General features: G+C 40.4%; 2 protein-coding genes across 5 annotated transcripts in view; both read right to left on the minus strand.

Annotated features, from left to right (window-relative positions):
• Positions 1 to 736: 736 nt before the first annotated feature.
• Positions 737 to 6,337, minus strand: LOC117571576 (retinoblastoma family protein). The gene is made up of 9 exons (XM_034253792.2): positions 5,619 to 6,337; positions 5,356 to 5,495; positions 5,087 to 5,275; positions 4,677 to 5,016; positions 4,259 to 4,596; positions 3,447 to 4,170; positions 2,225 to 2,434; positions 2,001 to 2,159; positions 737 to 1,929 (listed from the first exon to the last, which is right to left on the minus strand). Exons 1-9 carry the CDS (start codon positions 5,811 to 5,813, stop codon positions 1,807 to 1,809), a joined length of 2,418 nt encoding a protein of 805 aa, XP_034109683.1. The 5' UTR covers positions 5,814 to 6,337; the 3' UTR covers positions 737 to 1,806.
• Positions 6,338 to 7,854: 1,517 nt separating this feature from the next.
• The window catches only part of LOC117578254 (rho GTPase-activating protein Graf), a 78,095-nt gene continuing 70,593 nt past the window's right edge, over positions 7,855 to 15,356 (minus strand). For 3 of the 4 annotated variants that reach the window (XM_052004858.1, XM_052004856.1, XM_052004850.1), the window contains exons 5-13: positions 13,684 to 13,899; positions 13,530 to 13,601; positions 13,393 to 13,444; positions 12,207 to 12,520; positions 11,814 to 12,144; positions 11,642 to 11,747; positions 10,035 to 11,567; positions 9,381 to 9,460; positions 7,855 to 9,311 (exon numbers count right to left, since the gene is read on the minus strand). In XM_052004858.1, coding sequence (XP_051860818.1) covers positions 9,211 to 9,311; positions 9,381 to 9,460; positions 10,035 to 11,567; positions 11,642 to 11,747; positions 11,814 to 12,144; positions 12,207 to 12,520; positions 13,393 to 13,444; positions 13,530 to 13,601; positions 13,684 to 13,899 — 2,805 coding nt within the window. In that variant the 3' untranslated portion in view covers positions 7,855 to 9,210. The remainder of the gene's footprint in view (positions 9,312 to 9,380; positions 9,461 to 10,034; positions 11,568 to 11,641; positions 11,748 to 11,813; positions 12,145 to 12,206; positions 12,521 to 13,392; positions 13,445 to 13,529; positions 13,602 to 13,683; positions 13,900 to 15,356) is intronic. The other variant, XM_034263674.2, reaches the window with a different exon arrangement.

Raw genomic sequence — 15,356 nt, forward strand, 5'->3', positions numbered from 1 at the left:
CTTTTATCTTGGGTCCTGTAAGGATTTTCGTCCTTTTTAGTTTGTCAATCTGTTTGTATTGAATAGAGCCACCCATGTGTCAAAGGACATTCGAGTCGTCCTTGAAATGACGGAGTTACAGTGGAAATTATGAATTTTTGACTATTTTTATGTGGTACCCCCTTGTAGAAATTTTCGATAATTTTTTTTGTTTGATCCTGCAAATCCTTGAATGGCAATCGATAGTTATAACACGTGTGAATACAAAAATGCAGATCCTTTCGAAATCTCTCCAGATCCTGCCGAGTTATGGTTATAATAAAGATGTCCTTTGACGAAAATAGGCCAAATATAAAATGTTGATATTATTTATTAATGTATATTATTTATATAAATTAAAGTAGATAGAATAATAGATATATTAATAGTGTATAAACAGCAATCATTGACGAAATTGAAAATAAAGCAACGCATTCGTTGCACTAAAAAGCAACAAAGGCGTTACTTTTGTTTTTGAATATAATTAAACTAGTTATAAAACATATTATCAAGGTTACAAAGTATGTACAATCATATTATTATTATTATTAAAGATAGAAATCCAAAAAGGAGCAGACACAGAAGAGGTTGAAGTCCAGCTTTTGGTGTCCAGAGAAATCACTTTTTCCGCTCCTCGATCATCTTGGAACTATTTTTTTGTTTGTTTTTCTAAGGCTAAATTAAATTCTGAAAACATGTTCAAGTTATAGACCTTGAATTATGCTAAAATTGTTTATAGAATTTTGTTTATTAGAGGCATAAACTATTTATACAATTGTATAGTTGGCTCTACTACTTGTTCTAATTGTTGTTGTTAGTGTTTTTTTGTTTTGTTTTTTGTGTTTTCTTTTTATGTTTGCTTGTTTGTTATTGCAGGCTTACGACTAAGCTGATTGATTGTGATTTTGTTTATATTTGTTTTTGTTGATTTTGTTGGGGATCAACTTTCATCGCATTTGTTGTCATGTGAAAGTTGTGCGCGTATTTTACATGTCATTTTTTTCTCCGTTCTTTTTCTTTTTCTTGGTTTGTTGTTTGCTTCTCGAGCAAACAAATGTTTTCAAATCAATGCTATACGCTAGGTTTTAGTAAGGGGTTTCGAGACACACACATGGATAATATGTATGCTTTGTTTATAATCAATTATGCATGGAGTTGCAATTTAAAAATATGCTTGTATAAAAAATATTGCGTTCCAGAAAGGGTTAATCGACATCTACTTGTTATTGTTTGTTTGTTTGTTGGTTATTAGTTGTTGTTGCAGTTCTAGTAAAATTAAAATGGCATAGTAAAAGTTATTACAAAAAAAAAAAAAAAAAATTAAAAAAAATAGGGATACTAATAAAACAAAAGAGAGTTAAACAATAAGTAAAATGTAAGCGCTCGCCGCTGTCCATAAAAATATAAGATTGCATGTGCCGCCGTCGCGTCGTCGTCGTCTTCGTCGTTGCATTTGCCACATTAGTTTGTTTTTGTGTGCCTTTTTTTCCGCGCATCCATCCACACGGTGTCGCCTGACGTTGTTCAGCAGACAGGTGCGAGGTCTCATTGCACTATCTAATCATATCATTTGCCCACCCCTCGTCGCTCGCCCCCCCCCGTTGAGTCTTTTCCCCCATCAGCCCCATGCTTGCATGCTCATCTCCTATTCGATCCGATCCGATCCACTTCGCCTACTTCATCCTTTTTCCTTTCTTCTGGCCTAATTTGTATGTAATGTATTTTGTCTAGTTTTGTTGTTGTTGTTATTGTTGTTGCTGCTGCGTTGCTGTTGTGCTATTGTGGCATTCAGCGTTGTGACTGGAGATCGCGCAAGGCTCGCTTGGGCTCAGCAACACTCAAATGGGTATCGTCGCCAAAGCACAGCATACGCTTGCCTGTAGCTGCTATTTTGTTCATAGTCTCCAATTGCTGCAAAGATGAAAGCCGCATATTAAGTTTAGAAGAACATTTCGAGTGTGGAGAGTGTGTGAGTGTCTTACCTTGGCTGGACTACAGTTGATGATGTAGACCATCTCGTCGGGCGAATGTTGCTTCTCGCTCTTGGGCATATTTGTGACGAAGAGCGAATGATTGTTGGTCACCTTCTTCGGCAGCACGGTGCGCTCAATCGGATGCGGCGATAGCAGCAGATTCACATTCTGCAAAACAAAAAAACAATTCAAATATGATTTACAAATTTGCATTTATTCGGTTCGTGACTTACGTCCGCTTTCTCGTCCAGATATTTGATGCAGAACTTGGTCATCTCGGGCACATAAGTATAATTGTAAAAATGTATAATATCCTTCCATTCGGGCTCGCCGCCCTCGCTGGTCCGGATCAGCACCTCACGATAGACACTATTGACCGCCTGCGGCTGATTGCGATAGGCGCGCATAATGTCACTGAATTTGGGCTCCAGCATTTTCGTAACCTGTCATGCAAAACAAATCAAAATTATAATTACAATTTGAAATATAATAGTTAGAAATATATCTTGTAGAACTCTCTAGAAAACACAAAGAGTGTTGCAAAAAAAAATGAATCTAAAGTGCAGTTTAAATATTTGTAACAAAAATAAAATGTTTCGTTAACAAAATGAATCTATCATGCAGTTTAGATTGCACTTCATATAGTGCAACAGTTACAGATATGTTTAAAATGCAAATAATGAGATCCTAAAAATATGATGATAATACTTAAATCCTACAATAAATCGAAATTAAAATGAGTGACTTCTCTTATTTCTAAAACAAGTCACTGTCTATAAAAACTACAAAGTTGTTAAGTTTGCTTAAACAAACTTTTCCAAACTGTCATTTTACATGTCACGCCTACTTTAGCGATGATTAAGCAAAATGCACATAATGTTTTGTCGCTGTCTCCAGACGAGATTGCTGAGCAATCACAAAAAGAAAATGAAAAAAAAGGCTGCTGAACAGCAAAAGAAATGTAATTGCAATGAATCACAAATCGCTGATGAAAGTATGTTTCTCTTTTTATATACGGTTTAATATAATTTTAAGTAATTGCTGCGCTTTGCATTAACGAAGAAAGAGTGCAAAGACACCTAGAATAGTGCTATATAAATCAGGTAAATTTTAGGCCAACGTTCTGATAGATGATGAATTATCTTTGGCATATAATATAGAAAATGAATGATCTTTTAAATGTTATGGAAAATTGCATACTATCTAGAATAAATCAAAGTATATTAAAATTTATGAATATGCTAGTTTGCAAGAAATCAATTTATAGCAAAGTAACAATAGATGAAATGCGAATGGGAATCAATGCATTGATTTCGAATAGTTCAAGCAGTGCAGCAAGCAGTGCATAATGAGAATGAGTGAGTCAGCACTAGTCAGAACGAGATGTAGCGATAGTTTTGCACGATAGTGCGTGCGTGGGGGGATTATATAATACAGATATATATATGTACTCACTCTAATATAAATATATATTGCACACATGATGAGTTGGTCGAGATGGCGATCCTGCATTAGGTGAGTCTTGTGGGTGATCGAATGCTCGAATATGGTCCAGATCTTGTCGGGCTTTCTCTCGGTCAGGTTGAGCTCATGACAGAGCTTCGAGATACGCAGCCAGCCCAGCAGATAGACCTTGCGCAAAAAGATCTGCAATGGTCCCGCCGCCTTGTCCCTGTTCACCTCGTTGCAGGTGGGCAGCGGTGTCGCCGGATTGCCAAAGATCTCCCAGGCGGGCGAGGGACGTTGCCACGCCAAACGCTCGAGGCAGGTCTCCTCAATCGAATTGAGATGCTTGACCAGGCTGCGCGTTAGCCAGCCCTCGTGGCTGCCATGGCGCACCACAATCTCAATGATTTTGGTAAATTGAAAGGCGTTAATACTGAAACAGTTCAGAATCCAGGGAAACTTCAGCTCCTCGGTGTTGTAGGCCTCGAGCACCAGTTCGACGCAGCACGCCAGCAATGTCACATTGAAGATGTCCAATGAGATCTTGTGCATAATCTCTGGCTTCTGCTTGATCTCGGCGCGCAATATGTGATCCATCAGATAGAAGTACATCGATTTGGCCAAACGAAAGCGATTCTCGGCCTCGCTGCGCATCGGATATGCGGCCAAAAAAGCCTGCTCCTTTTGACCGACAATGTGCAGCATCTTGCTGATGGCCTCCTCGCCAGCTTTTCTGCAAATTCCAAGACAAAAACACAAAGAGAAGAAGTGTATTAGCCTGAAGAACACTTTCGAATTTCTCTGATTATCTGAGAACTTACTTGACAAAGTCAGTCGGTTCAGTGATGCGACTGATGGCGCTCAGCTTTTTCACATTGTTGGTCGCATTGGCGACCGGCTCGAATTTCTGCTCCAACATCACCGGCTGGGCGGGCAAGTCCTGTTTGCGTGTCAATGGCGTAACGGGCGGACGCAATGCCTGCTCATTTAGATTACTATGCTCGCCCGCCTCCAAGGGATAGGCGGCCAAAATGCGCTCATCGAATTCGCCAACACTTAGCACATATTGCTCGTAGCTAAAGTTCAGCGATTTGAGATTGCGCTCAAAGTTCTCATTGGCCACCAGGCCCAGCAGCGTGTCCTTCTTGCCAAACACAGTCTGAACAAACGGAAGAGAGAAGAAGCGTATTAGTTTACTTTGAAATCAAGTTAGGGAGTGCTTCGCTTCATTATGCTTACGTTGGTCTGGAAGAAGCTGTGCATTATCTTGCTGAAGACGGTGGCCTTCATGGCCTTGGCCTCGTCGGTCATCTCGCAGAAGTACTTGAGTATGCAGTGCTGGCGTGCCTGGGATTCGTCAAAATCGGGTGAATTCCAGTTGGGTGGCAGCCCCTCAAACTTGGGATTGATGAGATCGGTGCGTTTCTCGGCCAGCACATTGGCAAAGATGAGATCAATGCAGCACATCATCAGATTGTATGATGTGACCAAATCGAGCGTCGTTGTTGGCTTCTGATTCTTGGCGCACAGAAACAGACGCCAACAAATGTCATCCAGCTTAATATACGAGCACTTCAAGCTGTTCACACAAAAGAGAAGGGAGAATGAGATTCTGTATGCAAACAAGTTGCAAAGTATAAAAAATGCACCTGTACTTCGAGTGCTTCTTCTCGTTGGGCGGACAGTGAAAGACCTGCTCGTAGATGACTCTGTACTTCTTGTAGAGCGTGAATGTGATGCTAAATTTGCGCTCCAGCTCCTTGATTTGCTGTATGAAATCCTGCGGCAGATTCGCCATGTCGCACCACAGTTTGATCTTGTTCTTGAACTCATAGATGCTGCAGAACCACGAACAACGAACAACGAAGAAAAGTTGTAGTACAACTAAATGTGGTATATTAGTTCATAGATTACTTGCCTCATTTGACAGCTGCGCAGCAGGTTGTTCAATGGCACACAGTTGCCCATGACCACGGCGTCCTGGCCGCCCACAGTGGGCGTGGTCGACTGACGGCAGGCCGCGAAGAGAGCACAGCAGAACCAATGCAAGATCTCGCCCTGTGAAACAAAGTCATTTAAAATTAGGCAATGCACTCACACACACACAGACACACGCACACGCACATGTGCATCTCTATTAATGTACATCTATATACGTGTGTGTGTGTATTACGTACGCACCTCCAGCGAATAGTGCTGCAGCACTTCGTTGAGCATTTTGAAGGCCTCGTCCTCGGTCTGGCGATCCATGTTGAGATCACGGCATAGATTCTCAAATTTGCTGCGCATACTCTCGTGGGCATCGTCGATGGAGTTGCTGGCGCTTGTTACCACCTCAGCGCCCAGCTCTTGCTCCTGCTGCACATCGTTGCTCATTGTGCCTGTGTGTGTGTGTGTGTGTGTGTGGTTTTTGTTTGTCTTGTATGCAAAATGCAATGAGTGCAGCAACAACACGACGGCGACGACGACGAAGAAGAAGATGCAACGTATTCACTATATTATTTTGGCTAGAATTTTGTGGTGTATTTTTTTCCTTTTTTTTGTTGCCGCTGTCAGCAGCAGCGGCGGCGGCGGGCGCGGCCGCGGTTTTTGTAGCAGCAGCTCGACGAATGAGCGCGCGATTACAGCAACAACAACAACAACAACGACGACGGTGGCGACGGCGACGATGAGAAACAAGGCGAAACGTCGACGACAACTGAACTTTTCACTTGTGCACAGCGCAATTTTTTGCTCAATTATTGTTAATTTCTGCACTTAACTGCGTTTTTTATTTTACTATTTTTGCTAATTTGCACTAAACGCTTGTGTTGTTGTTTCACAGGAAAGAAGCATGCATGGCAGCCACTGCGACGTTTTAATTAATTGTGTTTCTTGTGTCTTTCCACTGATAAAAAGGCGGGAAGTTACGGTGTTGCCACACCGTTTCACGTTTGTCAAGTGCGGGGAAATTTATTTTGGCGCCAAATGTTATGCCCATTAAATTGCACAACAAACTGCAATAACAATTTTGCATTCCAAATTTTAATATGCTTTATTTGATAAAACACAATTTGCATATATATTGGAAAATATGCATTTTAGTGGGCGGCATGCTGTCGCCACATCTGGCAACGTTCTATTTGTCACAGCGACAGCTGTGCACTGCAAATGGCGGCAGCTCTGATGCGAACAGCTGTCGGTCGATAAAACAATGAGTGCAAGTCATGTTACTGCTGACTGGCGTTTACCAGCTTGAAAGAGAAGAAACATTTGCAAACATCATTATTTTTTCATGTTTACAGGCCGAACATAATGTAACATTTACAGTTTTTCAACGAATTACATTTTCAAATAGTAGAAGCAAAACGGTGAGACCATGAACAGAGTAGTGTACTTTTTCGAAGGAAATTACTGAAAATACTAGTAGTATTTTATTTGGTATTTCGAAAATATAGCGCCATTTCGACCAGTTTTGGAAACATTTTCGTACATTGGTATACTTTACGGCGTTTAAACGCTTATTTAAGAAATTTAGCTAGTAATCAGATCCCGCCAATAAAACAGCTTTTGAATAGAGCTCCATATTTCTCCACCTCCATAAAACAATTCAAATTCATATGTTTGTTGTACATATGAATTGCATATGCAGTAGTGTAGTTTTATAAATATGCTTTTATTATATCATTATTATTATTATTAATTTGTTTTGCAGGTTGTTCATTCATTTTTGGCAACATGTTAACAAAAATATTTTTGTCAAAATAAACCTGTGTGTGTCTGTTTGTATATGTTTGTAAGTATGTATGTATATAGTTTCTGTATGTGTTCAATGGAATGCCTAGTTTATATCCTTTGTCAAATATGTATGTATGCAGTGTATTTTGATATTTATTACTATTTTGCTTTACTTTGTTTTGTGTTTTTTTTTTTTTGTTTTCTGGTGGGTTTTCATAATGCTGCGGGCCGTCGTTGTGCTTTTTTGATATGGTTAGTTTTGCTTGAAGCTTCCGATAGTAGCTTTAACCTGTGCATTGGGAAGGTTCCATTTAATATGCTAACTCTATACATGTCATGTACACACACACACATGTAGATGCTTGCAGTTCTTGTAGTATTAGTATTAGTAGACATAGTAGTAGTTGTTGTTCTTGTGGATGGTAAGAAGCAAGTGGAATGTGTGTGGATTGCTTATAAATGGACGACTTTAGGAGTACTGCTTACACACTCATGTATATATTTGTACATACATACGTATGAATGTATGTATGTCTATGTGTGCTATATACATATATGTATGTATAGGTAAATATGGGTAGTTCTACTATATATGAACTACCCATATTAGTATGTATTTATGCGTATTTTTGCTATATAAAATAGTTTATGGTATTTTGTTTGCTGCGGTACAAAACCAATTGAAATGTTGAATTTAAAATTGTTTTTCTCGCTCATATTTAGTTGTTTTATTTGTTTACAAAAATTGTAAATGCATATGCTTTTTTTTTGATTTACATTTAAATTGTAAATGTGTGTGTGTGTGTTTGTTGTTGTAGGTTTACTTTACAAAATGGATTTATGTAATTCTTCTGTAGTGTTCAAAATGCTGCTCAAAGCATGCCTGTGTGTATGTGTGTGTGTGTGTGTGTGTATCAATGTACAATTCAATGTGTGTGTGTGTTTTGTGTATGTGTGTGTGTGTATGTTGTTTTCCATTAATTATTTATATTATATACATTTAAAAGGTATACAAATAAAAAAAAAATTGTTTGTTTATAATTAAGCAACAAATACAAGCGTACAACAATAAATTAATTAACTTTTGCCGTTTTACTTGGGTTCCTTTCTTTCTTTCCTTCTTTCTTTTTTTCTTCTGCTTCTTCTCAGTGTATATATATATGCATGTATATATAGTATAAGTATAGTAAGTAAATATATAGTTTATATATATATTTATATAGTTTATAGTTGTGTATATTGTTTACTTTAATCTCTCTCCGCGATGTCGCCATTTTCTCTATGCGTCTTCTTTCCTTTCCTTCCTTCCCATTTCTCATTGCATGATTTTGTTTAACAATTTCTTCATTCCATGTTTGAAAACTAACTAAAAATGTTGTTTGCGGAGCTGGGTGGCGTGGGCGTTGGTGTGGGCGTGGTCGGTGTGGGAGAGAGAGGAAGATGCACACATTCAGGGTGTTCCATATCCTGTGTGCTCCCCTTCTGCTAGTTGTTGTTGTTGTTGTTATATTTCCATGATTTGATTTGATTTGAATTGTTGTTGTTGTTGTTGTTTTTGTTGTAGTTGTTCTTGTGTGGTTGCAGTACATACTAAAGTAAACTGGTGGCTTTTATGGCTTAGACTTAACACTTCACATTAATGCTTACTAGTTAGCGTTAAATTTAATATAATAATATATAATAATAGAATAGAATATATGTATATCTTTATATATACATATATATCATATATATCTTCATATCTATCCATAACTAGATACCCATTTCAAGTATTAGCCATGTTGCTCTTGCTTTCTTCTTCTTTCTACTTGTTGCGTTCTCTTGCTTCTGCTCTTTCAGCTTTTTCACTTTTATACAATTTTACACAGTTTCCGTACTCTTCTTCTTCTTGTTCGAATTCTTTCGATTTTGGAACTATACCTAGCGCCCTAGGCTAATATGCTTACAGTACTAAACGCGCTCGACAGGAAGAAACGACTACGGGGAATATTACAAAGAGTGTGTGTAAGAGAGGGGATAAGAAGGGTATAAAGTGGGGAATATATTTTAGTGGTATTTAGTGGTATGGCTTCAAATGCTCCACGTAATTCTCCGGTATAAGTCCCGTCTTCCCGTTTAGCGTTCCCTGCAGCCAGCCAGGCTCATGTGAAAAGCGAACTGCAAACAACAAAAAAGTAAAGTAAATTTTAGTTAATTGGATAATTAAGAGATATTTGAATCACTTACCGTTCGTTATGATCTGATTTGGCTCAAAGGATAGCTCGCCCTCGCTTTCACCCATGCACGCGTATAAAGTTCTCACTCGCCTGTAAAATATAGAAGTTATAGGTTATGTTAACGCTGTAGTTAAGTTGGCTGCGCTAAAAATGATTGACTGATTGACAAGACTGCTAATTATTAGCAATTACTGAAACTAATAAGTTTACTCTATTTTGAACTAATTACTTAGCATATTTAATAAAGCAATCACTCAATTGTTCAGTCAATTAACTGAAAATGATTGACTGATTGACAAGGCTGCTAATTATTATCACTTACTAAGACTAAGAAGTTAATTTCTTTGTTTTAATTAATTAGTTACCATATTTAAATTTGCAATTACTCAATTCTTCAATCAATTCGTCTATAATTCATATACACATTCAATCATTAAGCCTTTCAACCATACGAGTTTGTAAGGTTTCAATCAATAATTTACACACGGAGTCTTTCAATCATACAGACAATTTCATTAGTGTTTGAATCAATCGTTCGTAAGTTCTTTCAATCATACACTTAATTTAATTAAAGAGTTTCAATCCATCGTTCATTAGCCTTAAGTTCTGTCAATCATACGGTCAATCACTCAATCAGCCTCAATCAGTTTTCTCTTTAACTTACGCTGTGCCCGCGTTGAGATCGCGCTTGATTTGGATGATGTCGCGATTGCGATGCATTTTGGTTGGCGCATAGTCGGCGCTCTCGTTGGTGGAGCCGCTGCCACTGAGGCTGCCCATGCCACCGGCGCCGCCGATCATCGATGGCGCCGCCGTCGCCGTCACAATGTCGTCGCACGTGGAGCCCAGCAGCGTCGATAGCGACGATGTTTGCGATGTGATGGGCGGATAATCAATCGAGCTGCGCGCATTCAGCAGACGCGTTACATTCGCATTGCTGCCACCGCCACCGCCACCTCCGCCTCCGTTGCCGCCACTTGAGGTCAAGTGGCCACCACTGGCACCATTTCCACCAGCAGCAACACCTCCGCCTCCGCCACCTCCTCCTCCACCGCCGCCGCCGCCTAAGCCATTGTTGGAGGACAACGAATCGCAGACACTCTCATTGGAGCTAGACGTGGAGGCGGCGGCCACAGGTGAATAATGCTTCGCCTGGCCGTAGCCAAAGTGACTGCGCTGCACCGGCGGATGCTGTTGCGGACCGCTGACAATGGCGCTGCTGCTGCCCGAGTTCTGCAGCAGTCGCTCCTTGCGCATGGCGGCCGTGGGCGGGGAGACGTTGTTCAGGCTGTGCCGATTGCTGCCCGCATTCGTATAGATGTGACTACTCGAGGCGGACTGTGCCACCGGCGTGGCGGTGGCCATCAGATAGTCAGCGGCCACATGTCGACTCGTCGCCGTCGCCGGTGTGGCATGATGCGCCTGAAGCGCTGCGTTCGTGGTGTTGCCTCCTCCTCCTCCACCGCCACCGCTGCCACCATTCGTATTATTGGCCCCAGCGCCAGCGCCTAGAATGCCATAGACAGCGGCGGCCGCATCTGTCCCGCTGCGTCGTCCGCTGATGTCGCTCTGGGTCATCGCATGCAGGTTCTTCATGCTGCCCATTTGCTGGGCGGATCGTGGTGCACCATTTGTGGCACCGCCGCCATTGGTGGTGTTTGTTACACCGCCGCCGCCGCCAGGTGGCGTGCTGCTGCTCGCACTGGCCGGGCCATGGGCATAGATCATGCCATTTGGAATATTCTGCAAGCTGGACGACATTGTGGGCTCCGTGTAATTGGATTTGGTGACCACGCGATACACTTTCTGCTGCGGCGAATACATCGAACTGCGTCCCACGCTCCCACCGCCGCCCGTGGAGAGTGAAGCACTAAGGACTCCTCCACCACCTCCTCCGCCGCCTGTGGATGCCGCTTTGCCCACTTGGGAGGCGCGTGGCATGCGAGTGGGCGGACTGGTGCTGCTGGTGTGCAGATTTCCCGCAGTTGTGGGTAGCGAGGAGGCGCTGACAGCGCTGCTTGGATCGTTCTTGAAGATTCGCTCATAGTTCTCGATGAGTATGTTGATGACAATGTTGTTGAACTTGATGTCCAGTATGGCGGCCACCGTCTCCTCCAGCGGACGCAGCAGCGTTGGACCGAATACCACGCCCAGATTGAACACAGACATCTTGTTCTTCTCGTACTTGCGCGAGACTCTGTCAATCAAAGAGGAGTTATTAGTTAAAGTACTGATTGATTGATTGATTGATTGATTGATTGATTGACTCACTCTGTTAAATGCCTGATGACCATGTCCAGCATTTCAAAGTTGGGCTGCGGCAGCTTATAGACCAGCTTGTGCACCTCATTCACGCGCTGATTGAGGCTCTCTTTTTCTGTAATAATAAGTATTATTATGAACAATGATTGATTGATTGATTGACTGATTGATTGTGACTTACTGGCTGCCTCGATGAAGCCGCTGTGATAGTGATATGTCATCAGCGGCTCGTTTAGATTACGTAAATACATTTTGAGGGCACTGGCAATTGTGTTGCTCTCCATGAGATCCCGATACTTGTCATCGGTGAACACATCCTCCGTCTCTTTGCGCTCCATGCCGAGCGCGAGGAGTTTGTTGATTTTGGTGCCAACGCCACTCTTGCGATAAATGCCTTCGTCCTCGAGACCGCGTCCCTCCAGCACCTGAATGCAGCGACGCACAAACATGAAGCCAGTTTCATCCAATTGATACGCTTCGCTCGCCTTCATCTTGCCAGGTGCCAGATAGGTCTGTAAAAGATCGATATTAGATTGATTGAATGATTGATTGTCGTGAAGTTAATGGGGCTTACCGGTTCCGTGCCATCCATGGCGCTTAGCCAGGAGCGATGATCCTTTTCGCTAAGCGCCTGAAACGTGTAGACAATGCCGGGTTTCTCCTTGAATGTTAGATCAAAGCAGAAACGCTTCTCAAACTCGGAGGCCCGTCGCTGGCACGAGAACAGTGTCAACTTCTCGTCCTCACGGGCCTCGGGCCGTGTGAAGCTGTGATTCATCTGATTGAACTGAAGCATTGTGAATTCGCGCTTCTGTTTCTTGAATGTGCAATAGTATTTTGTCCATGTTGCTTTGAAAGGCTCTAGAAGTGAGATTTTCAGAAGGGAACCTAGAGAGTTTCAGTTGTTTTTTGTTTTTTGTTTTCATGTTGTTGTTGTTGTGGTTGTTGTTGTGTGTGTTGAAGTGATGATTGACGTGTGATTGTTTTTTTGTTGGGTTTTGGTTTTTTGGTTGTTGCAGAGTCACAGTTTTGCAGTTCGACACCAAAAAGCGCACACACACACACACAGAGAGAGAGTAGAGAGATCGGCCCACAAAATACGTAGTTCAGTTGGGTTTTGTTTTGTTTTTATCGGAGGGGAAATGGTAGAATTGATAGAAATAGGTTTAAAGGTATAAAGAGAGAGAGATATATAATAAATCAAAAGGAAGAAACAAAAATACACACAATATATATAAGTAAGTGTTAGGACCCAACAAGAATTGTGCCAAGTTTGTTAGTGCGGAAAATTGTACAAATTATGCAGAATAGTTAGGATAGGATTTTAGGATTGAAGATGGGGTTTGTTTTTTGTGTTGTTTCGTGGTACGCAGCAAGGAAGGTGTTTTTTTTTTTTTTTTGGGGGGGTGGCGGGGAGGAAAGAGCAAAACATTTATTGTTAGATTAAGGTTAAGCTTGGTGTAGTTCAGACAAACATTTTGTAATATTTACTTTAGCTGGCGTTCAACAGCAAGTTGGCAATAAAAGTGAAATACTAAATGTAAGATTTAGTATATTATGACGTTTGAATGTTGTAGCTTTAAATAATTTTAATTTGAAATTCTTTTCTTTTTAAATTCTTTTTTATGGAACTGTTATTAAGTGCTTTCTCTCTTTGCCAACTCGTCGTTAAACCCTCGCCGTTGTTAACAATAACAACCAAACAAAGTGACAAAAACAGTTCAAGCAAAAACAAATTCAACTTCAAATGCGAAACTTACTCTTTTCCATCAAAAACAGATAACCGCGTTTGGTGAAAATCTCTTCGGACTTCTGTGAAATGGAAAATGGAGAAAAATTAAACAAAAAGTAGCGGGAAAAGTTGTCAAAGTGTGTTGACGATGGAAATTATTTTTACCGTGCGCTTTTCCATGTACTTGGTTTTCAGTTCGGTGACCTTTTCGCGAGCCTCCTCGAAATTTTCGCGAGTCTACGCAAAAAAAAAAAATGTGGCAAGAAATTAGAAAGATGTAAACAAAAAGGGGAAGATTGATTTGTTGTTGTGGGTTTACCTTTTGCACCTTGTGCCTCAGATCCTGCAGATAGTCGCGATGATCCTCGGCCTGCTCGTGGGCGGTGTGATAGAAGACCAGCCAGCCGGATATGAAGGCCAGCAGTATTTCGACAAATTCAAATTTGATGCGTTCCTGCACTTCCTGAATGCGCAGCACATAGCTCAGTGATTCCTGTATGTACTCACGCTCGTGCATGCCCAAACTGGCATCGGCCTGCAAGTGAAGTGAATGCGAATGCGAATGTGAATGTGTGAGTGGAAAATTCGGTAAATCGGCGAAATCGGCAAATCGGAAAAGGCGTAAATCGGAAAAGCGGTGGCAAGTGGCAAGTGGAAAGCGGAAACAACATCATCATCAAGGAGGGAGGAGGCAGCAAATAAAGCAAAGTCGAATCGGCGATGTGGCAGACAACAATTTGAAGCGATTGCACCTTTGACCTTTGGTCGCTTGAGTGTTTGAGTGTGAATACCTTTTAATTACGCCTACGCACACACTCTACCTCTCACACACGCACACACACACACTCGTTGTTGGCTAAATTCGGTTTACAGGCAACAATAACAAATGCTGGACGTCTCTCTTTCTTCTGCCCCGAAAAGTATGCTGTGGAAATTTGCGCCGCATTGTCACGTATCAAATGACATTTAGCATTTGCAGCTTCCTTTTGATTTATCTGCATACATATTTTTGGCGTCTGGCGACTTTTCGAGGGTCGCCAGTAAACTTTAGTAATTGCCGAAATTCACTTGAATTGATTTGATTTTTGTCAACTCTGTAATTTAGCTGACTTTAGTTACTATAACTTAATCAGAAACGTATATTAATAAAATATAATAATAGAAAATTCATGTGAAAGATTTTCACAGCAATTCTTAGAACTTTTTTTTTTGTATTAATTTGGTATATTCAGGCAGTATTAAAGTATTTTTTTATAAGTTATTTAAAAGACTGCAATTTATAAGTATTTCGAATATGTTTTATTCTTTGAAGTGCATTTCTTTTTATTCGTTTGTGCATTTTTGTTTTCAATTTTGCACAACGCAGATTGCAATTTAATGGTTTTATTTCAGTATATTGAGTAGTATTCTATTTTAAAGTGTTTTTCTTTTAATTTTGCGAAGATTTCAATTGTTTAGTATTTTTATTTTGTTCTTTAAAGTGCATTTGCTTTCTATTTATTTGTGCAATTTTTAAATACATTTTCCACAATAGAAACTGCACTTTATCGGTATAATTTGAGTATTTATTGATTATTATTATTTATTTATTCTTAATTTATGAAGACTGCATTTGTTTAGTATTTTTTTTTGAGTGTTTTGTGGGAAACTTTGTTTTATAAATTTGAAATGCAGTAAATATTTATTCCTTGCTTGCATACTTAATGTGTTCTATAGAAAATGTCACTGATATTCTTTCACAAACTATTGAAACTTCCACAAACTTGTAGTAAATGTGTTTAAAAATAGCTCCACACATATTTCACATATTTCACATATTTCACATCCATGCTGTAACAACTCTCGCACACATACTTATGACGTATGTTGTACGTGGAGTGCGCAAAATTTCGAATGCGATTGAACTTTGATATTTGGCCTGCAATCTGTGAGCAGAGAGCATAATTGCAGTTGAATTTCCGTTGAGATATTTATTGTGTAAACTTCATACTG

This window comes from Drosophila albomicans, chromosome X, assembly GCF_009650485.2.
Source record: "Drosophila albomicans strain 15112-1751.03 chromosome X, ASM965048v2, whole genome shotgun sequence".
Lineage (NCBI taxonomy): Eukaryota > Metazoa > Arthropoda > Insecta > Diptera > Drosophilidae > Drosophila > Drosophila albomicans.